Consider the following 23,066-nt stretch of genomic DNA (forward strand, 5'->3'; position numbering starts at 1 on the left):
CATTCGTAACCTTCGTTCTATTTCGTTTCTCCTGACCGCCAGAGGCGGTGCTTACAGCACTGGATGACTAATACCAACAAAGTCACGAGGAAATCTTACCTTACTCCCGCTGTAAGGAAGTAGGAAGAACAGCTGCTGCCACTGGGTTATGAGGGACCACGTTAACCCTATAAAACCTTGCAAATGTGCAGGTTGATGCCCATGATGCAGCTGTACAGATATCTGAAAGGGGGACACCTCTTAGGGCCGCCCACGATGTACATACACTCCTAGTTGAGTGACCTCGGACCTGAGGGACCGGGAGGCTACTGCTCCTATAGGCACAAATAATAGCGTCCACAATCCAACGTGATAGACGTTGTTTGGATAAGCTGTGCCTTCTCCTTTGTCCTGAATGACAGAGAAACAGTGAATTAGACTGGCGGAATTCCACAGTCATATCAATATAAGCCCTTGGTACTCTCACTGGACACCACAGGTAGGTGCTCTGTCCCTGCTCATCCTCCTGTGCTGGGGCTCAAAAGCAGCCAGACTGAGGGGCTGGTTTGTGTAGGATAATGAAACATCTCTGGAAGAAAGGCCGGATTTGGCCACAAGTTACCCCTGTGCCTCCAGGGTTTCAATATAGGCATTCTTGGCTTGGCCTTCGTTTAGCCGATGCCATGGCCAAGAGAAAAGCGGTCTTCATAGAGGTTCAAATGGGGACTGACAGAGTGCATCTAGGACTATAGGCAAGTCCCAAGAGGGCACTGGGCTTCGCTGAAGCGGCCTTAGTCATTGAGCACCCCTAAGGAAGTGGGTCACTAGCATATGGGACCCCACTGTGCATGGCCGAGATGGCGGCTGCATATACTTTGATGGTGGAGGCCTCCATCAAAAAGAGACTGGAGAAGCGGAGTACCACCGGTACAGGACACTGTGTCGGGTCCTGCTTCTGTGCTTGGCACCACTCACAAGGAAAAATAAAAACCTCCACCTGTTAGCGTACAGCGCATTGGTGGAGGGTGCCCGGGAACTGTGGATGGTCTGTACAACCACTGGGTCACATGACCCTAACAATAGCTCTGGCCCTTCAGAGGCCAGACCCAAAGCTGCAGACGAGCTGGTTTCGGGTGCCAGATTCGACCCCCCCAGCTGTGAGAGGTGGTCCAGCCTCACAGGGAGACACCACGGCTCCCCGTCTAGTAATCTGTGCAAGATTGGGAACCACACACTTCCCGGCCATTTGGGGGCTATTAGTAACTCCTTATGGTTCCCTCTGAGGATCCTTCCCAGAGTGGGCAGGATCAGTGGTAGTGGGGGGAAGGCGTACAGCAGCTAATTTTGCCACACATGGGCCAGTGCATCCTGGCCCAAGGGGCTTATAGATTCCCTCCGAGAAAACCAGAGGGGACAGTGCGTCGTCGACTGTGAGGCGAAGAGATCCCCCCCCTGCCTTGCCCTATCTCTGCCAGGTTGCTTCCACCACTTGTGGATGCAGCCTCCATTTCCCAGGAGGTGGGTGCTGCTGGGATAACAAATCCTCGGCCGTGTTTTGAATGCCTGGCAAATGCATTGCCCTGGCAAATGCATTGAGGATACGCCAACAACCACAGCTGTTGGGTCAGCCTCGAGGATTGTCTGGACCTTGTGCTCCCCTGGTGGTCTATCTGGTAGACCACTGATGTGTTGGCTGTTCCTACCAGGACATGCTTTCCTACTGGAAAGAAACAGTTTGAGCGCCAGCAGAACAGCCTGCAGCTCCAATACATTTGTGTTGTTCCTGCTGCCAAGGACTCCAGAGACCTCTGACAGTCCTGCATTGCCATACAGCTCCCCACCCTGCCAGAGAAGCATCGGTGGCCACCACTTCTCTGCGAGAAGGTATGGACCCCAAGGGGACCCCCTGGGTGAGAGATGTCTCTCCTCTCCACGGGCGTAGCTTTGCAAGGCAACTGGAAGTGACTCTGACCAGCTTGTGCCTGTGGCAAGTGGGGTGCAAGCCAAGATCGTTCAGCCGAATTTGAAGAGGCCGCAAATGACAGGCCTAAAGGGACCACCGATGAGACCGCTGTGAGCATCCCCAGCAGTCTCAGATATGATTTGAGGGCCAGAGCCCTGCCTCTCCTGAAATGACTGATGAGCTTGAGGGTGTTGTTGACCCGTTGTTGAGAGGGGGTAGCAACCATCAGCCGTGAGTCTAGCTGGATGCCACTAAAGACGATCTGCTGACTGGGCAACCGAGAGCTCTCTTCCTGGTTTATCTTTTAGCCCTAGCCTGGTAGCATAGGAGATCAGAAATGCTGATTCTCTGAGGGCCTCTCCCCTCGACTGGGAATGGATCGGCCAGTTGTCCAGATAGGGGAAAAAGCGCATCCCCCCTGGCCTGCAGTGGGGGACAGTGCCGCTGCTACACATCTGGTGAAGACCCTTGGTGCCAGCGAGATCCCGAATGGGAGCACACAGAACTGGTAAGCCCTGCCCTTAAAAGCAAAACGAAGGAACTGTTTGCCGAGGTGTGATGGGGACGTGAAGGATGCATCCTTTAGGTCGATGGTTGTAAGCCAATCTCCTTGCTTGATGCCTTGCAGCACATCCGCTGTACGCAGCATGTGGAATATTAAAATCTTGAGATGCGTGTTTAACTGTCTTCAAGTCTAGTATAGGCCGAAGGCCGCCGCCCTTCTTTGGGATGATAAAAATAATTAAATTCAATTTTATTTATATAGCGCCATAACAATACGATTGTCTCAAGGCGCTTTACAGAGCCCAGAGCCTGAAAATAAGTGGAGTAGAATCCACTGTTTTGTGCTCGCCTGTCTAATGGCTCGATGGCGCCCTTCCCATGGAACCTCGATGGTCGACGTCGGAACCATAAAGGACCTCTGTCTCCCGGGAGCCTCACGGCTCAGACTGGCAAACTGTTGTCTGGCCTGTGTAACCTGTAGGTTGCACTCCACAGCTTGCTGTGCGGCAGGACCAACATCTGTCCTGAAATGACAGGCAAAAGGGCTTTCCTGCACGGTTCCAAAAGTGGAGACTGGGCCAACCATACGTCGGGCCTGGGTTAACGAGGCCACAGCCCACCCAGCCCCCTGTCGTGTAGGCAAACGCCTGCAGGGAGGTGTCACTCAGACTCTGTGCGGAGGAGTCAGCCTCAGAAGTCTGCATTCTCTGAGACAGGGCTAGTACCAGGTGTGACATTGAATACCCAAATGTGCAATATGCGCTGCTGCGTCGTAGGATTTTACCATGTAGTCGTCTGTCAAACGGCACTGTGGCCGGGGCAGCGAGCATCAGGCCGGAGTGTTTCACCCGGCGTGAGCACCAGGGCAGCAACGGCTGGTTCAATATTGGGCATGCGATCAAGGCCATGGGCAGAGGCATCTTGCCTTCCTTTGGAGCCCTTCAGTGTGGTGTGGCCCGTACCCAGGGAACTGGGATGAGAGTAACAGGGGCCTCACTGAGCCCTGGTGGAGAGAACATTCTCCTTGAGGATCTCAAAAGCTGGCGACAGTATTGGAGGGAGCATCTCCGAAATAGACTGCAGCCGTTGTAGCTAGAGCACTAGCAGGCTGTGCAGCCGGTTGTTGCAGATTTAGAAACAGAGTCTTTATCTCTGCGAACTCCAGTCAAAGTGCCTACCTTCCGGGCAAGCGGCTCAATCTTCCTGCGTTTGCCCCCACCAGAGGTTTCCCGGGAATCAGGCCTCCGGCATTTGCATTGCTTAGGAGACATGGCACTGCATCCCCGTGCCGCTCAAGAAGGGCCCGGCAATCAGCCCATGTAATGAACATGTTGCAATATCTATACATAGATTTATTTATCTTTTATAGGAGTGATATCTTACCAGCAGCCTTAGCGAATAACGCTAGGCCCTGTTATACAAGATAGTTACTGTCTAAGAGCGAACACACTCCTCTACACAGTCATCTGAAACCAAATAATGAATGCTGAACTGAAATTTGCGGGGTGGAGCACCCGCTCAAACTAGGCAGTCTATTATGGACCAAGCCTCAATATTAACCATCTGATCACAGCAAGTATCTCTTACGTTACGTAAGGTAGGCTTCCGTTTAAGAGCGGACACGCTCGTTAACAGTTACCAAAATTAGATGCTTTAGAACTGAAATTGCAGGGCGTAGAACACGCCTTTACCAACCATGTTGGGAAAGTTCACTTTCTACATGAACCAGTTCAGTTCAGTTCAGTTCATAGTTCACAAATTTTAAAATGAACTAGTTCAGTTTGCAATACCGCTCTCGGCCTCTACGCACTTCGGCGCCCTCATTGACAGCCACAGACAGTAGAAGAAAGCACACGCAGCGATTGACTGGTTTGGCAATCCTGGATACAGGACTGTAACTGGTGTGTCTTTCGCCTGGAAGTCTCTAGAAATCTGCCTTATTGAACGAAAATTTGAGAGTGAACGTGCAGTTCACAGTATCGTTCATCAGCAGTAATACAGTAGGCTACGTTCAGTTCACGTTTACCAAAATTATGAACGAGTTCATGAACTTTCGCTCAATGAACGCGTTCAGGTACAACCCTGGTCACCAATCTGTAGGTAAACGCTTCTAGCGTTAACCCAAGTCGACAGGAGTAAAATCCTGTTCGTTTACTTAATTGAATGCTTATGGCGAGAACACCGCTTGCAACTTTATAACAACAACGGTACAAAACCAAACTATGCGAACTTCCAACTTGCTTAACAAGTAAGTTTAATTATCAGTTGTAAGGCGAGAAACACCTATACTGACTATGCCTCTTAAGCCATTACTGCCGTATCCGAGCGTGAACACTAAAAACGGCACAAATAGGAGAGGAAAACTCTGTTGGATTATCCGCCATTGATTTATGATGCTAATCGCAGTCTTTTCAGGGCGAAAATTCGCAGCTCCAACATACGGTTCTAATTACCACAACGGTACAGAACAATTACTATGCGAGGAACTTCCAACTCGCGCAACAAGTGGGTTTAATTATCAGTTGTAAGGCCAATGTATCTTAAACAATTACCCGAGGGTGAATACTACACACGGCCCAATATTAATACTTACCTTTTCCGCCTGTGAACATACTCACCCAATATGGCCGTAGCCTGCCGGGTAGCGTTTTAACTGACCAATACTGAGGGCACTGCACCCAGAGAATACCGGCGAGAGCACCGTTCGACTGGGTTCATTTCAACCTGTGCCGTAGTGAGCGAGGCCGCTCCGGCCCAGGCTACACCTCAATTAAGAAAACAAACTTCGAGTAACGCAGTTTCTCGGAGGGTGAAATATCCACTGCCCCGACCATGATAGGTAACGAAACTATCAGCGTCTACCTCGAATGAAAATTTGACCTGCTTTCGCGAGAAGATGCAAGAGGGCGCTTCCTGGGTGGGACGGCCTTTTGTGCTGGCGCACATTGACGACGTCACCCAGGTCACAGGTGACTTTGTTGGTATTAACACTCGACCTGCACGTACGTGCGATGGAAATCCAGTGCTGTAAGCACCGCCTCTGGTGGTCAGGAGAAACGAAATAGAACCACTTGTTAAGCGAGTTGGAAATTCCTTGCATAATTTGTTTTGTACCGTTGTGAGATGCAAGCGGTGTTCTCGCCATAAAGCATGTCGATTGCGGTTAACACTGATTGGTGACTGGTGGGCTACAGGTGTTTCTCGCCTTACAACCGATAGTTAAAACCATGATGAGTTTTCCTCTACTATTTTGTGCCGTTTGTGTGTTCACGCTCGGATGCGGCAGTATTGGTTTAAGAAGCACTGGGCGGTCAGTGCAGGCGTCTCGCCTTACAACTGATAAATTAAACCCACTTGTTAAGCGAGTTGGAGTCCCTCGCATAGTTTGGTTTTGTACCGTTGTTATTATGAAGATGCAAGCGGCGTTCTCGCCATAAGCATTCAATTAAGTAAACGAACAGGATTTTACTCCTGTCGACTTTGTGTTAACGTTAGAAGCAGGCTACGTTTACCTACTGTTTTGATAACTGTTAATTGGTAACTGTTAACGAGTGTGTCCACTCTTAAACAGGACAGGATTAACTCCTGTCGGCTTTGAGTTAATGCTATAAGCAGGCTACGTTCTAAGCCCCGCAATTTCAGTTCTAAAAAAACAGCTATGTTTGGGTAACTGTTAATTGGTAACTGTTAACGAGTGTGTCCACTCTTAAACAGGACAGGATTTTACTCATGTCGGCTTGGTGGTAAACGCTATAAGCAGGCTACAGTTGTTCAGCATTTATTATTTGATTTCAGGTGACTGTAGAGGAGTGTGTTCGCTCTTAAACAGTAACCTATCTTATATAACCTATCTTATATAACAGAGCCAGCTGCTGGTGCAAACCTTGGTGAGCTCCCGCCTTGACTACTGCAACGCCCTCCTAACGGGCCTGCCGGCTTGCGTGGTGAAACCACTACAGATGATCCAGAACGCGGCGGCGCGTCTGGTGTTCAACCAACCGAAAAGGGCACACGTCACCCCGCTACTCATTGAGCTCCACTGGCTGCCAGTAGCTGCTCGCATTAAGTTCAAGTCACTTATGCTTGCCTACAGAGTGCTTGCTGGTTCTGCTCCCACCTACCTAAATGCTCTTGTACGGGCAAATGTTACACCCAGGAAGCTGCGCTCGTCTAGTGAGCGTCGTTTGGCACTGCCGTCTGTGCAAATACACGGCAATCCAGACTATTTTCATTTGTAGTTCCACGTTGGTGGAACGAACTGCCTAGTACTACCAGAGCAGACCTTCAAGAAGCTTTTGAAGACCCAACTCTTCAGAGAGCACCTCCCTTCCTAACTGGCACCTGACTAGCGCTTAACTTGCACTTCAGCAGTTACATTCCTGCACTTCTTTTCCCTTTTTTCTAGGTCGTTGTTTTTCTAATTCTCATGTAAAGTAGTATTTATTGTTACACCATGCTTTTTATTGCTCTTAGCTTGACTGTTCTCTTCCTTGTACGTCGCTTTGGACAAAAGCGTCTGCTAAATGACTAAATGTAAAATGTAAGCCTAGTGTTATTTCGCTAAGGCTGCTGGTAAAATATAACTCCTATGAAAAATAAAAATAAATAAATCTATGTATAGATATTGCAACATGTTCATTACATGCACTGTTGCCGGGCCCCTCTGGAGCCAGAGGCGGCCACGATAAGTGTCCCTCATGCCTAGGTGTTGAGGCAAGGACTTACTGAGCTGGCATGCATGAACTGCAGCTGCATGAGTCTAGCTGTGCGTTTGGAGAGGCTGGCCTAGCCAGAACCGCCCCGGCACAGAGACGCGGCGCCATGTCTCCTAAGCAATGCAAACGCCGGAGGCCTGATTCCCGGGAAGCCTCGGGTAAGGGCAAATGCAGGACAATTGATCCGCTTGCCCAGACGGTAGACACTTCGATTTCGGAGTTCGCAGAAATAAAGACTCTGCTTCTAAATCTGCAACGACCTGCTGCACAGCCTGCTAGTGCTCTCGCTCCACAGTCTCCTTCGGAGGTGCTCCCTCCAATACTGTCGCCAGCTTTTGAGATCCTCAAGGAGGATGTTCTCTCCACCAGGGCTTCAGAGAGGCCCCTATTACTCTCATCCCAGTTCCCTGGGTACGAGCCACACCACACTAAAGGGCTCCGTATTGAACCAGCCGTTGCTGCCCTGGTTCTGACACCTGGTGAAGCACTCCGGCCTGATGCTCGCTGCCCCCGGCCACAGTGCCGTTTGACAGACGACTACATGGTAAAATTCTACGACGCAGCAGCGCGTATTGCACGTCTTGGGTATTCAATGTCACACCTGGTACTAGCCCTGTCTCAGAGAATGCAGACTTCTGAGGCTGACCCCTCTGCACAGAGTCTGAGTGACACCTCCCTGCAGGCGTTTGCCTACATGACCAGGGAGTTGGGTAGGCTGTCTCCTCGTTAACCCAGGCCCGACACCAGATATGGTTGGCCCAGTCTCCACTATTGGAGCCGTGCAGGAAAGCCCTTTTGTCTCTTCCTGTCATTCCAGGACAGATGTTTGGTCCTGCCGCACAGCAAGCTCTGGAGTGCAGCCTACTGGTTACACAGGTCAGACAACAGTTTGCCAGTCTGACCCGTGAGGCTCCCAGCAGACAGAGGCCCTCTATGGTTCCAACGTCGACCACCGAGGTTCCATAGGAAAGGCGCCATCGAGCCATCAGACAGGCTGGCACAATGGATGGATTCTACTCCGCTTATTTTATCATCCCAAACAAGGGAGGTGGCCTTCGGCCTATACTAGACTTGAGTCGGTTAAACGCGCATCTCAAGATGTTAATATTCCACATGCTGCGTACAGCAGATGTGCTGCAAGGCATCAAGCAAGGAGATTGGTTTACAACCATCGACCTAACGGATGCATACTTTCACGTCCCTATCACACCTCGGCAAACAGTTCCTTAGTTTTGCTTTCAAGGGCAGTGCTTACCAGTTCTGTGTGCTCCCATTCGGGATCTCGCTGGCACCAAGGGTCTTCACCAGAGGTGTGGCAGCGGCACTGTCCCCCACTGCAGGCCAGGGACGACTGGCTGAGCCATTCCCAGTCAAGGGGAGAGGCCCTCAGAGAATCAGCATGGCTGATCTCCTATGCTACCAGGCTACGGCTAAAAATAAACCAGGAAGAGAGCTCCCGGTTGCCCAGTCAGCAGATCGTCTTTATTGGCATCCAGCTAGACTCACGGCTGATGGTTGCTACCCCCTCTCAACAACGGGTCAACAACACCCTCAAGCTCATCAGTCATTTCAGGAGAGGCAGGGCTCTGGCCCTCAAATCATATCTGAGACTGCTGGGTATGCTCACAGCGGCCTCATCGGTGGCCCCTTTGGGCCTTCTGTCAATGCGGCCTCTTCAAATTCGGCTGAACGGTCTTGGCTTGCACCCCACTTATCACAGGCACAAGCTGGTCAGAGTCACTTCCAGTTGCCTTGCAAAGCTACGCCCGTGAAGGGGAGAAACATATCTCACCCAGGGGGTCCCCTTGGGGTCCATACCTTCTCGCAGAGAAGTGGTGGCCACCGATGCTTCTCTGGCAGGGTGGGGAGCTGTATGGCAATGCAGGACTGTCAGAGGTCTCTGGAGTCCTTGGCAGCAGGAACAACACAAATGTATTGGAGCTGCAGGATGTTCTGCTGGCGCTCAAACATTTTCTTCCAGTGCTGAAAGCATGTCCTGGTAAGAACAGCCAACACTGGTCTACCAGGTAAACCACTAGGGGAGGTCCAGACAATCCTCGAGGCTGACCCAACAGCTGCGGTTGTGGGCGTATCCTCACTTTCTGAGCCTGAGGGCAATGCATTTGCCAGGCACTCAAAACACGGCCGAGGATTTGCTATCCCGGCAGCACCCACCTCCTGGCCTAAATGGCCGGGACGAGTGTGGTTCCCAATCTTGCAGATTACTAGACAGGGAGCTGTGGTGTCTCCGTGTGAGGCTGGACCACCTCTCACAGCTGGAGGGTCGAATCTGGCTCCCGAACCCAGCTCGTCTGCAGCTTTGGGTCTGGCCTCTGAAGGGCCAGAGCCATTGTTATGGTCATGTGACCCAGCGGTTGTACGGACCATCCACAGCTCCCGGGCACCCTCCACCAATGCGCTGTACGCTAACAGGTGGAACAGCCCCTCAGTCTGGCTGCTTCTGAGCCCCCAGCTCAGGAGGATGAGCAGGGACAGAGCATACCTGTTGTGCCCAGTGAGAGCACCAAGGGCTTATATTGATATGACTGTGGAATTCCGCCAGTCTAATTCACTGTTTCTCTGTCATTCAGGACAAAGGAGAAGGCACAGCTTATCCAAACAACGTCTATCACGTTGGATTGTGGACGCTATTATTTGTGCCTATAGGAGCAGTAGCCTCCCGGTCCCTCAGGTCCGAGGTCACTCAACTAGGAGTGTATGTACATCGTGGGCGGCCCTAAGAGGTGTCCCCCTTTCAGATATCTGTACAGCTGCATGATTGTGGAAATGTTGCTCTTCCCCTTAGTTCCTTTATCATGGGCTTCTGAGAAATCGGATAGGTCAGAGACGCACTCAGGCCTTTCTCACACGGAGAGCACATTCACAAGCAGGGGGAAGTGGCTTGGCCACACCATGTGACATCTGGTATTTCCTGCTTTGTGAAATTAATACAAGGCAGAGAAGAGATAAGGAAAGAAAGAGCTGGTTCAGCCGGACCACTGTGTAATCCTGTCGACAAGCCATTCCAGTTGATGTGTCAGAGTTGCAGTTCGAATCCCCTGAACGTTTGAATGAGCTGCTACGATCTGCTCTTTTCCAGATTCTTTCTTCAAGAACACCTGCAGCTCTGAAGACTAATTAGACATTAATGACTGAATAAATAGAGATATGAATCATCTGTGTTTACCCAATCCCCCCTCTGCTTTGACATATCGCTCAACCAGGCCAGCGCACTCTAGAGATTAAGTTGCAGTCAAGGACTCCGCAACAGCTGAGATTCATTTCACACTGAATTGTGAATTGTGTTTGCCTTGCCTCTCATTTTGGCAAGCCTCGGTTTGTCATGATTGGCAGCACACATTCTGTCTTTGTGAGCTCAGATAACAAAGGCTGATCAGTCTCGTTTCCAGGAAACACTGTAAAATGTTTTATCAATGATGTATGTGAGGCCATCGTGACGCAACAGAGGTGTCACGCTCCGAACATGGGCTTCGAATCGTCAGTGAAAGGGGCTGAAAGCCGATATAGCTCTGTCAAGCAATCAGACTCATAGGATGTGGGCAGATTAGAAATGTTGTCTAATTACCTGTGCTGGTTCTCCCTGTATTGGCAGGGGCCACATTTGTAATCCTGTGGACTAGTAATCTCTAATTTAGAGAGACAAGCTCTCGCAGTCATCACTGAGCTGGAACTCTCAGGTATTCCACTGATTACAGCGCGCATCACCATGACAACCTGCTACTGCCTGCTGCAGACGTTTGCCTTGTCCAAAGGTATTACGGGCACACACAGACACACACACATGCTTTCACACACAAATCCTGACACTCACCCACACACTTATATAACCTCGCCCCTGTTGGTGGTCGCATTTGAGGGTTATTTCTGACGACATGTTGCGATGCCTCTGACTTGCAGCTGAAACAAGGCTGTGGTTTTAAGGGTCTATGTGTGTGTGTGTGTGTGTGTGTGTGTGTGTGTGTGTTACATCTACTGCTGTCTGTGGGGTGTTTCTTTCTGTCTTTGATCCGGGCATGCACTTTGAGAGGCACCTGATGGAGGTTCCCCCTGAACACACCTGCGTTGTCGCTCCGCTTCCGACGGAGCTGTCCCGACACTAGCGCCCTGATCCCTGCTTCATAACGAATATCTAATAGCTTGGCAATCAGTACGATTAGACAAGTGCTGGTCTTCCGCCCTCTGTCTCTGTGGACCCCTAGGTCTCTCTGTGTGTGTGTGTGTGTGTGTGTGAGAGAGAGAGAGAGAGAGAGAGAGAGAGAGAGAGAGAGAGAGTGACCTTTACAGCTTTCGGAGCCCCCCCCCAACACTGTAACCAGCTGTGACCAGAGAAGTCAAAGTGCACTGACAGGCAGATCGTGCATGGCGTCCTCGCGCAGATCCCTGTCAGATTGTTAGGTGGTGGCCAATCACATAAGGAGCTGCAGACTGACACGAGTGGAGCCGTGCATCTTCCTTACTGTCAGTCAGAGGATTTGTTGTAGTTTCCATATTACGGCAATATGGGTGCAAGCGTGGTGCTGTGATGATAAGGGGTAGCAGTGGTGTGTGTGTGTGTGTGTGTGTGTGTGTGTGTGTGTGTGTGTGTGTGTGTGTGTGTGTGATAAATACCAAACTGGATCTGGACCTGATATGCTTCTGGTGAGAGATAGGCACCTGCTGGGTCATGACTAAATGAAAAATACACACACATACAAACATACACACACAACACTGATATATAAATCACGAACACCGTACATGGAAATGCCTCTTGTGAGTTACCCAGAAGCAATCAAGAGCAATCAAACGCAGGCTCACTAATTTCACGAGGATGCGAAGGCAAGCCGCGGAGAGGCATGCGGTGCAGAGCATGATAAGAGAGGCGATTGCTTCTGAGAAGCCTGCATCCTCTACGCACTCATTTACTCCCCGCAGGTGGGGACTCCCTGGGCTGAGTAGTTAATATCTTAATCCCTCTCTTGCTATCTCTCTATTTTTTCTCTCTCTCTCTCTTTCTGTATTTCTGTCTCTCAGAAACAGAAATGGAGATGACCTGATGAACTTTATTTGGATTGAGTTGTGGGGTCGATCTCCCTTTTGAGAGTCCTTGATTTTTGTGTGTGGGGAGGATGGACTCATTCTCTCTCTCGTTTATGTATCTCTCTCATTCTTTATTCTGCATATTCTTGTGCTTTCATCATTACTATTGTAAATGGGGAGAAAATGTGCGAGAAATGAGTTGCTGCCTGGCTGGCTGGCATGCATGCCTATTTTGTATTGGCCCATTGACTGAAAATAGTAGTTCTCAACACCTGTAATTTATTTGATTTAATACCTGTAATTTATTAGATCACACCACTCTTACCAGTTCAGTTGTTCACTCTTAAGCACATAAATTGTAATTATGGGGGGGGTTAGTCCAATTGAGTCAGGGTTTTCATTAAATACTGTGCTGTATCTTATTGAAACAGCAGCCCTATTCAATCTGTCTAAGGTCATTTGTCCATCTGTCTCAGACTTTGATCTGTGAGAGTGGTGTACGCTTGTCAACCCTGGCAGCATCCACTGAAATTGAGTTGTATACAGCCTCCCTTGGAAATCACTTTGGCAAAAAAGTGCCTGTCGCAAATGCCAGACCAAATAAATGAATGCAAGTATTCTACGATTGAAAGAGTCCTGTGGACAGGAAACAGAGCTTAAGAGACTAACTTGGGAGGCCATGTTTTCCCACCAGAAGCCCCAGGGTGAGGATCGCAGCCATTGATTTCCATTGTAGCTGTCTCTGTCCACCCGGCCAGAGTCCAAACAGTGAGACGAGATAAAACTCTGGCTTGAATTTTCTCTATCTTTTTTTTCCTTCTGCGCTTTAGATGGGCAGTTGGACTGAATCAATATTTAATCACCTGGCGTGATCCCCCAGCCCTGCCGGGGTCTGGGAAATGAGTGGGGAGGGAAAGGGATGGCGAGAGTGGAGCGTTAAGTGCCTCGTCTCTGTGGACGGCTCCCTAGACTCTCTGTGATAGGGGTTTCAATCTAGGTGGAGGTTGAATTGTGCCTGAAATGGACACTAGCTAAATAATGTATAGGTATAATAGCACATTGTAGGTGGAATGTTGTGTGTGTTCATATGTGTCAGTAGTAAAAAAACAGTAGATCAAATGTATCCTGAATATTTGTATTGTCTCATACTGGAGTGGAACAGTTGATTAAATGAATAGATCCTCGTGCCACTGTAGGCCTAATGAGAGATCACTGGCTCTCCTCACATTTGTGTATTATCTTGTCAAGTTAAGAAGGGGAAGGGAGCGGTGAGTGACAGGGGAGAAAGTGGAAAAGATTACTGTGAGGTTCAGGAGGTGAGAGAGGGTAATATAAGTGCGGCTGGCGATATCCACTGCAGCGTGCTATCAGCCTAAACCAGCTCATCTCTCCGGTGCAGTCATGTGTGAGGCTCTCTAGCGACGTGTCGGGCTCAAGCCGCCCCGGCTACACCGTGCTGGAGGTGTTGCAGCCCTGATGGCAGTGGTCGCACCATATGCCACGCCTGCTCACTCACTCACTCACTCACTCTCTCTCTCTGACCGCACACGCCACTATTTTAAGACCTCCCGTCTGCTCGAGGAGCTGTCGTCAGCACCAAATGCGGCTGCACTTGTAGCCGAAATGATCCAAATACAAAACAAACATGAGAGAGAAGCAGGGAGGGCGGGTGTGATGTGTTTGTTGCTGAATTGTGTGGGAACAGCCAGGATGGGAGAGAACTGTCTTTTCTCACTCTCTCTCTCTCTCTTTCACACACACACACACGCGCGCACGCACACACACACACACACACACACACACACACATTTGCATCTATTTTGAAAAGATATTTGCAGTCGTACTCTTCCACCGGAGAAGCATGAAATTGTCAATCTCCACTCTGTGCTGACCAGCAGGACTGTTACAGCCATTTCTGCTTCAGTGAGTCTGATATATGAGTCTGCTGATATATTCAGCATGGTCTGGGACTGGACTGCAGTCACCCTAAAAGGCCAACTCATCCGTTTTGGGCGCGACTTGGGCAAGAGGGAGCGAAGAGACAGTGAAATGTAAAGCAATTCTAACTGCTCTGGGAAATATTGCCTCCCTCCCTCCCTTTCTTTCTTTCTCTCTCTCTCTCTTTCTCTCTCTCTCTCTTGCGCGCGCTTTCAGTATTTCTCTCTTTGTCTCTTCCTTCCCCGCACTCACTCTTTGACTGGGTGTTCAAAGTGACTGTAAGTTAAAAGCCAAAACTCTGTAAAATCTTCACGACATTTACACTTCCTTCACTAACGATCCTCATTCTCCGTCCTCTGTCTGTCTTACCCCCCTTTCTCTCACGCTCCCTCGCTCCTTCTCTCCCCCTCTCCCTCTCCCACACCTACCTCTATTATCTCTCTGAGCCTTCCTTCCCTGACACTCTTACTATCTGCTCTTCCTCTCTCTCTATCTATCCATCATCTCTTTGTGTTTCTCTGCTATTCTCTCCCTCTCTTCCCCCACACCCAGCCCAGTCCTCCTCTCCTCTCCTCTCCACTCCTCTCCTCTCCTCTCCTCTCCTCTCTCCTCTTCTCCTCTTCTCCTCTCCTCCCTCCCACGCCATTCCACAGCTGCTGGTCCCTCTGTAATGCAGTTCATTACTGTCAATTATTGTGACTCACAGCTAGGCTGCACACAGTCACAGGTGCCCCCCTCCCCCTCCCCACCCCCCACTCTGCCACTACACTACCATTGAGCTGAGCCACAGGCAGACCCCTCTCCCCCACACAGCAGCTTCCCCCTCTCTTCTCATCTGTTATCTCTATTCTCCTTCACTCTTTCTCCTCTTCTTCCTCTTTGCTTTTCTCCTATCCTTTCCACCCTCCGTCTCTCCTCTCCCTTCTCTCTTGCCCTCCCCTCTCTGCTTCCCTCTCCTCTCCTCTCCTCTCCTCTCTCCTCGTATCTAACCCCCTCAGCACCACATCAGTGACACTGATTACACCCATCGATCACCAGAAAAAGGCAACTGTACACAACGCAAACAAGATGATGTCCAGGCCAGTTATGTGGACCCGTGTCATTTCATGCCCAACCCTAAGTCCTAAACCGGCGGCATCGAATGTTCAGAGAAGGCAGAAAAACGGCCAGTCAATCTGTCTGTGAGCGGTCCTGGCTCCCTTTCGCACGACACCATTAATTGCACCTATGTCCTGTTAAGACCTGTTAATGAGCTCACTGGAGACTGCCTGACAGAGACAGAGAAAGTGAGATGGAGAGAAAAAGAGGAAGATAGGGAGAGAAAAGAAAAACACGTAAACCTTCAATCAACTGCCCTCACTCAGTAAGGCAGACGTCTGAGGCAGTTTTCTGTCTGTCTCGTTGGAGCTATTCCACTATTATGTCACATCTTCCCAGTCTTGGCTTGGACTTTGGGTCTCTATTTTTATCCATTGTTTTATTCGACATCTTTGACTGCATTGTTTTCAATGTCAGCTCTTTTGAAATCATTATGAAATTATGTTGGAGTGGGTAGTAATTACTGTGAACAGAGAACGCGTGCGGTCCGATTCTATTAGCCGAGATGTGCTGTGTGTTGTTCTGTGCTCAGCCGTACCGTGCGACAGCTCTGCACTACACAGCAATGGGGGAGGGTGAGCCACTCTATGCAACATGTCGTCTTTATAAAAAGAGGAATTCCCTTGAGGTGTATGCCGAGGGTTAAACGGACCTAGCAAGTGTCCGTTTGGGTGTCCTGTGCTGCATGTGTTTGGCTCCAGGGTGTGTAGCAAGAGAGGATGAGGACAAGGGAGAGAGAAAGAAAGAGAGGGGGGTGCAGACGATAGAGTGTGTGGGCGTATGGATACATGCAGGCAAACCGCCAGGCACACAGGGATTATGTAAATGCAGTGAAGTGAATGTTCTGCATTGTCTCTACCATGTGCAGGAAGGCCTGTGTGGAGCCTCACGCACTGGAAGTCTTTATTTTTCTGCTCTGCTGCCCTCGCCCTTCTCCTTTTGTGTCGTATCTGGAGGTGAAGAAACTACCAGGGTGTCCATAGCCAAGCCTGTTGCCTGGATGGGGGGCTTTCTCTCTATAAACACCCCCTCCCTCTTTCTCTCTCCATATATCTATCTATCTATTTCTATCTCTCTGTATCTCTCTCTTTTGCTGTGAAAGTTACCATGCTGCTTTCTCCAGGGAAAGCACTTAGCCAGCACTTAGATGATTCATCAGATCTGTACACAGAAAGCTCCAGAGCTCCGACACCTGCGCATGTTAAACCAGCAGGGAGGGAGGGAGGGAGGGAGAAAGAGGGAGAGAGAGATAAAGGGGGAGACAGAGGGATAGAGTGTGTGTGTGTGTGTGTGTGTGTGTGTGTGTGTGTGTGTGTGTGTGTGTGTGTCGCCTTGGGGCTGCAGGCTCAGATCGGCTCCGGAGATCTCACCTGTCTCTCCAGGCGCTGTCAGCCCACCGTCCCCTCCACCTGTGTTCAATTAACCCTGCGGCAGACTGCTAGGATGTGTAGGGGGTCTGTGTGCTTTACTCAGACCTTTAACTCAAGCTTATATATGGGAAGGGGCTCTCAAGGGGGGGGGGGCTTCACAAAAAACACTGGGTTCCAGTTCATATCAAGTGACCTTATTACAATGTGCTTTATGAAGTAATTAGTATTTGCACTTGACATTTAAATGCATTTATAATAACACAATACTGACTTTAATCTTCAGACTAATCCACTCACCCAGTCCATCAAAAGAAGGCCATCAAAACCTCTTCATCAGTTTGCATCCCCATTGTCTTTCATTGTCTTTACCTCAGCCATTTGTTGGCCATGCAACCTGTGCCACTAAAGGGTCATTCTTCCTATTAACAAGCCATACATGTGCCCACACCTAATCTCGCCATGTCATGCTCTACGCCATACTATAACATTGTACTGTTAAATACAGCTTATCTAAAGACATAGTGATGCAGTGAGATGCTGTAGCCTTGATGTGTAGCAGTGTATTTTAGCATCACCTGGGACCATGCAAACGCAGCAGTATAACTGCTATTACCACCACATAGCTGAGATCGCTGTCTGAGCCATCATTGATTATGTATATCAGCTCGCCGGTGATTCTGGTGAGATATTGGTCACATTTGTCACTCCGGTTCGACGTTGTGCATACGGGAGTGTTTAGCGGTGTGACGGTGACTGATGTAAATCTCGAACCTCGAGGCCTTTTGCACCCTGTTCAATAATGTAAATATAATCTTTATCTTTGCCAGACAGAGATCGGCCCCCTACTTATCTCCCTCAAAAAGTACTGTATTGGCGAGGATGGTTATTTGACAATATCTGGTGTACATTTCTACATTCCAGCTCATGACAAGCATCATAAAGCAGCTTTCCATGGAGTAGAATTTTTTTTTTTTTGTGGTGTGAGTGCTTATTAAAAATGAACCTGTAGCGCCTCAGAGCCAGCTCATGCCCACTGAGACACACACACACATACACACACACACAAACACCAAAAACTTTCCTGGCTAACACGTTATTTGTCTTGTCCCTGTCCCCTGCTGAAATATTTAAAAGTGCGCCGGCACCAGCGAGTAAATCTAGTTGCAGATGGTAATTGCGTCGGAGGCCTCCACCTCCTCCGTCTGAGTTCCCAGCCTTCTGAAAGCTGCCTCTGTGAGCCCCCACAAAATCTCACCCGCAGAACGCAGCCCAATGCAATTATGCACAATAAGATATGCCCCTCATCTGAGTTCATTAAAAAGCAAAGCCCCCATGGGACCACACCGGGGGTGGAATCCTGACTTGTTGTTGCTTTGTTTGCTTTGAAGAGTGGCTGTATTGCTTTTATATGAGTATTTAATTTCTTTCTTTCTTTCTTTCTTACTTTCTCTATCTTCTTCTTTTATTCTGTCTGTCTCCCTGCCCAGGTACTATTGAAGCATGCCTGACCCACCTGTTGAAGCGGCGGGCGGCCGGCTTCCTGCGGAGCGACAAGATCGCTGCCCTATTCACCAAGATCGGCAAGGTGAACGACACGACCGCCGAGGTGTGCCGCAAGGTGCAGGAGCAGCTGCAGCAGCAGGCCGAGATCACCAGGTCAGAGCACCAGGCCACAACACACAGCTGTGCCAGGCCGAGGCCTCAGACGCTGATGCCCAGTGTTCATTCAGAGCAGGGTGGCACACAGATGCAGCATCCCTGTCCAGATCTTAACCGCCTTTTTTCTCTCTGTCTCGCTCTGGTTCGATCTTTCCTCTCTGACGGTCCAGCTTTCTTTCTCCTCCCCCTCACTTTGTCTCTTTGTTTTCTGTCAGTGATGTTTTTCCTGTCACTCTGTCACTCCTCTCTCTCTCTCTCTCTCTCTCTCTCTCTCTCTCTCTTTCTCTTTCTCTCTCTCTGCCTCTGATGTCTCCTAAGCTTGGTACTCCAAGGATCCAAAACCAGCACATGAGATGCAGGATGTTTCATGAAAGCCGTGTCTTGTATTTACAGTTACAGACAGTGCAATCTCTTTGTTTACTGTCTTTCTCTGCTTCTCTTTGGAAGACGGTGGTCTCTTCTATGTAAACCGAGAGCATCCCTTCTGCAGAGAGCTCCCGGGCCCCAGTGGGTTGTTTGTTTGGCCGTTAATTCTCCATTAGCGGGGAGCACATGGCCAAATGTTGAGTCTGGAGCTGGAGAGCTGGCCTTTAATGGGCACCACTCTGCATCTGTGGGCGAGGATGAGGATGGAGTAGGAGTTGTTCTCCCTTTTTGTCACGTGCACCTCTCACTGCAATCATCTACATGACCACTGCTAATCCACCCATGGGAAAATGACTGCAGACTACAGTCCCCTCTTTCCTTCTTTTTTTTTTCACTCACTCACTCTGTTTATGTCTCTCCTTGTCTATATAACCACTCCATAGTCCCAGCACGATGAATCAAAAGTGCGTCTTTGAAGTCATGTGTGTCTGTGTGTGTTTGCACACTTTCCCTGCACACACACACACACACACACACACACCCTCCCTCCCTTTCTCCTCCTCTGGCTTTGGCGAGGGTCCCTCTTGCTTGGTTTCTCCCGTTGCCATGGTTACATCATCGTGTCGCCATCGCAGGAGCTGCCTGCCTGGGTGCTTATTGAAAAAAAAAAAAACACGCTGAGTCCCGGCGTTGAAGGGCACAAATTGATTCCAAAATGAAAGACTATTGCAAGTGATATTGCCGACTGCATGAAAAGGAACTGCGCACAATTGCTCTGGCGTGCACTCCAACGTGATTGCCGTCGTGACAGATCAGCACTCAGTTGTTCCCTCACAATTACCGCTTGTTCACTCAACCTGTGGTGCTTCTCAGTGACAGAAATGCATTCGTATGGCAGGAGAGAGAGAGAAAATGAAAGGGAGACAGAGAGAAAGTCAGAAGTGATTTTACTTTACAGAGAACCATAGAGAACACCTCGGAACATGGTAATGATGGAGCTTGTTCATTGGTGCACTGTTTGCGCCTTCATATTGCTATGTTCCACAAGGGAATCTGTAAAGATGGCGGACAGTGCAGGTAACAGCCTACGTTTTTACTATGATTTTATACTCATTTTCACCTCCCACCTTCTATGCCACTCACCCCAGTGTATCTAATTTAGAAGATTTTTCTTTTTTGTCAAATTGAATTATGTAAACTGTGTGGTAATGTTGAGTATGTGCTCCACTCTTACCGCAGGGACCCACAGAGCCAATGTCATTTTTCATCATCGGGCCACACTGTGTCGTAGCAGCCAGCTGACAGCACAAGATGCCTGGCTCTCGGATCCCTGTCTCATGCTGTTACACTCAAGTTTTGCTCAAACTGTCCAAATAAAGAAAGACTAGCTGTGTTGTTTCCCACCCTCTTCAAATTTGGAGATCAAAGTGTTGTGAATTAGCCAAGCAGATACTTGTCCTAATTGGTTGTTTATCAGACACCGTCATTGTGCAGTACCACTAATTACGAATATGAAAAGGAAGACCTGCAGTCCAACTGAGCAGAACTTAAGAGAAAAGTGTGGGTGGTGATTATTTAGCATTATGAAACTGCTTTGGCTGGAACGAACTTACAGGGCTGTAATTTGAAAGTCTGAATCGATCAGACGTTCAGACGAGGTGCTGGGGTCGGTGGCCATACATCGTCAGGAGTGTCATTTAAAGAGAAATTAAGCTCAATAAAACATTTGCACAGCTCCGACGTCATCTCCACCATGATGGGGATTTATTTGTTTGTTTGCCAATAACAGCAACCCTACCGACACACACAAGCACACAGTCACACACATGCACACAAGTAGACACACACACACACGCACGCACACACGCACACACGCACACACAAACAGACACACACACACACACACACACACACACACACACGCAGAAATACACACAAACAGACATACACACACGCACACACACCCAAACAGACACACACACAAACAGTCACACACCCACACACACACACACACACACACACACAAACAGACACATACACACACACACGCACACACACACACTTAAACACACACAAACACACAAACGGACACACACGCACACACACACACACAAACGGACACACGCGCGCACACACACACACACACACACACACACACAAAGGCACTCACACATCCCATCGCTCTGGCCGTGCCCCTGCTGGGCAGATGGTGACACAGGATCAATGCTAATGTAGATTTGTGGAGATGACAACCCTGGGCTTCCTGCTTCTGTGGGCAACCAGGGGTTTTAGCAAGCGCTGGCAGTGGCAGGATGGGTCCAGATGGATGGAGCTGCAGTGCTTATTGGCTTGGGCGTCCGACCTATCGACTCGACTCCCCCCCCCCCTCGGCTCTGTCGCCCAGCACTGACGACAGCAACTTCATGTCCGTTGTGCCCCCCCCCATCACCACCACTTACCCACTGACCCCCCCGGGCTGAGGCTCAGGCCTGTATCCGCATGTGCAGATGGGTGGAAACCCCTCCCTGCAGAGGGAGCACAGTCTGAGGGAGCACAGTCTGAGGGAGCAGCAGCAGCAGCAGTCAGTGCACAAACCTCACGCTCTCTTCGGTCAAGCTGGGTTTGGGCAGTTGGACACTGACCAAAGCTCAATACATAAAGCTTCCTGATTGCTTCCTTTAGCAGTGATAATAAGAATTATGAGGAATTCTATTCCTCTGTGTACCGTAATTGCTTCCATTTCCCACATAGACACTAGCTGCCAACTGGCCGGAATAAGTTCTGTTTTCATGACTTCCCCCCGACTATGAATAATGCATTGCGGGTCTACTAGAGTGTTTGGGTGCGTTTTTGCTGACATTACACTGGGGGAAAACACGGGAGTGCCTCTGTCTCGTCGTCTCTGAAACGCTGCTTTGCCGGCCCCTCACCGCAAGCACCGGCCCAGCACCCTGTGCGGCCTCCGGCGCTGCCTCTTTTCATCTCGTGTGTGAGTGTGGGGCGGGACTCTCAGTCCCAGCAATGTTATCTCCTGTCGCTGAGAGGCTTGCGGGGCTCGAGTGATCGGAAAGCGTGCGCTTCGTGACTGCTGCTGCCGGCGGCCAGTGTGTGGGGTCCAGAAGGAGCGGTGCTGTGCGGTGTTTGATTAGTGATGCCTCCCATGTGGACCCGCCTGCCGCCTGAGACACTGACAGTGATGACTCCCATGCGGTGAATTACAGCTTCAGGCTGATTTGGTCGGGTGATTCCATAGGATTCGGTATAAGAAACTGATGTGTTTGCGCTCCAAAAAAAGTCAAAGAGACTGCTGTTGTACTGAGTGTGTAAAAACACTGGACTTAAAGAGCAGCCATTTATGAGAAAATGTCAGCTCTATTAAATCCCAAATTGCAGCCCATATTAAAAAAAAGTTTTTTATTTTACAGCAGACTGCAGTGAGGCGACGACGTTGGCTCTCAACGCTGTGATTCACACCCCAGTCACAGTGTCTTTGTCAGATAATACCCTTCATCAGAGATAATCAGTGCCCTGGTTGATGAGGTTAGCTGTGCTCTGACACACGCTAGCTTAAAGTCAACATTCCCACCCCTGTTGTGTGGCTGTGGACTCAGCCCACATTCTACATGCAGGCTTGTACAGAGGAGGAACAGTGCAGAACGCAACGAGCCACTGTGTGGTAACAAATGCAACATTTTGCCAATTAGTTTGTATCAGTGCTGTGTGCCACTAGAGAGGATAACCTGAAATGAACTAAGCAGACAAAGTTTGTGCAACATGTTTTTGTACCTTTTTGAGTGTAAATCTCTCTCTCTCTCTCTCTCTCTCTCTCTCTCTCTCTCTCTCTCTCTCTGTGTATTTATTCAGGAGAACACAGAGCACAGCACAGGAGCCCCTCAGGAGGCAGGGGTCATCCGCAGGTCGTGCCCCCCAGCCCCTCTCAGCACAGGCCATCAAGCACATCTGGGTTCGCACTGCCCTGTTCCAGAAGGTTCTGGACAAGGTTGTGGAGTATATAGTGGACAACTCCAGGTTTGTTACGTCATCAATCTACATCATCAATATGTTTGTTACATCATCAATCTACGTTATCAATGTATGCTACATCCTCAGTGTACATCATCAATATATTTGTTAAATCTGTTCATCGTCAATATGGTTGTTACATCTCTACATCATCAATATGGTTGTTACATCTCTACATCACGGGCCCTCTTTTTTCTGTCTCAATCCCACCAGTAATTTCAAGTAATTTGTTTTTGTCCTTCCTCCATTTGAGGTTTGACTTGAGTTTACTTGACTTTGTTGATTTGCTTTGGGAGAGGCACAAGAACTCCTAGTTTCCCACAACTGCTGCAGTTAAGCTGGATGCAAATGAAAGCTAGAAATAATACATTCATAGTCGTTCTTTAATATGATGCTGCTCTCTATCATTAG

The 23,066-nt window shown here is 49.3% G+C and overlaps 1 protein-coding gene across 2 annotated transcripts in view; it reads left to right on the plus strand.

Annotated features, from left to right (window-relative positions):
* The window catches only part of sgsm2 (small G protein signaling modulator 2), a 52,423-nt gene that overhangs the window by 12,755 nt on the left and 16,602 nt on the right, over positions 1–23,066 (plus strand). For both annotated transcript variants that reach the window (XM_031573624.2, XM_031573625.2), the window contains exons 3-4: positions 18,095–18,263; positions 22,497–22,661. In XM_031573624.2, coding sequence (XP_031429484.1) covers positions 18,095–18,263; positions 22,497–22,661 — 334 coding nt within the window. The remainder of the gene's footprint in view (positions 1–18,094; positions 18,264–22,496; positions 22,662–23,066) is intronic.

This window comes from Clupea harengus, chromosome 9 (genome assembly GCF_900700415.2).
Source record: "Clupea harengus chromosome 9, Ch_v2.0.2, whole genome shotgun sequence".
In the NCBI taxonomy this organism is placed as follows: domain Eukaryota; kingdom Metazoa; phylum Chordata; class Actinopteri; order Clupeiformes; family Clupeidae; genus Clupea; species Clupea harengus.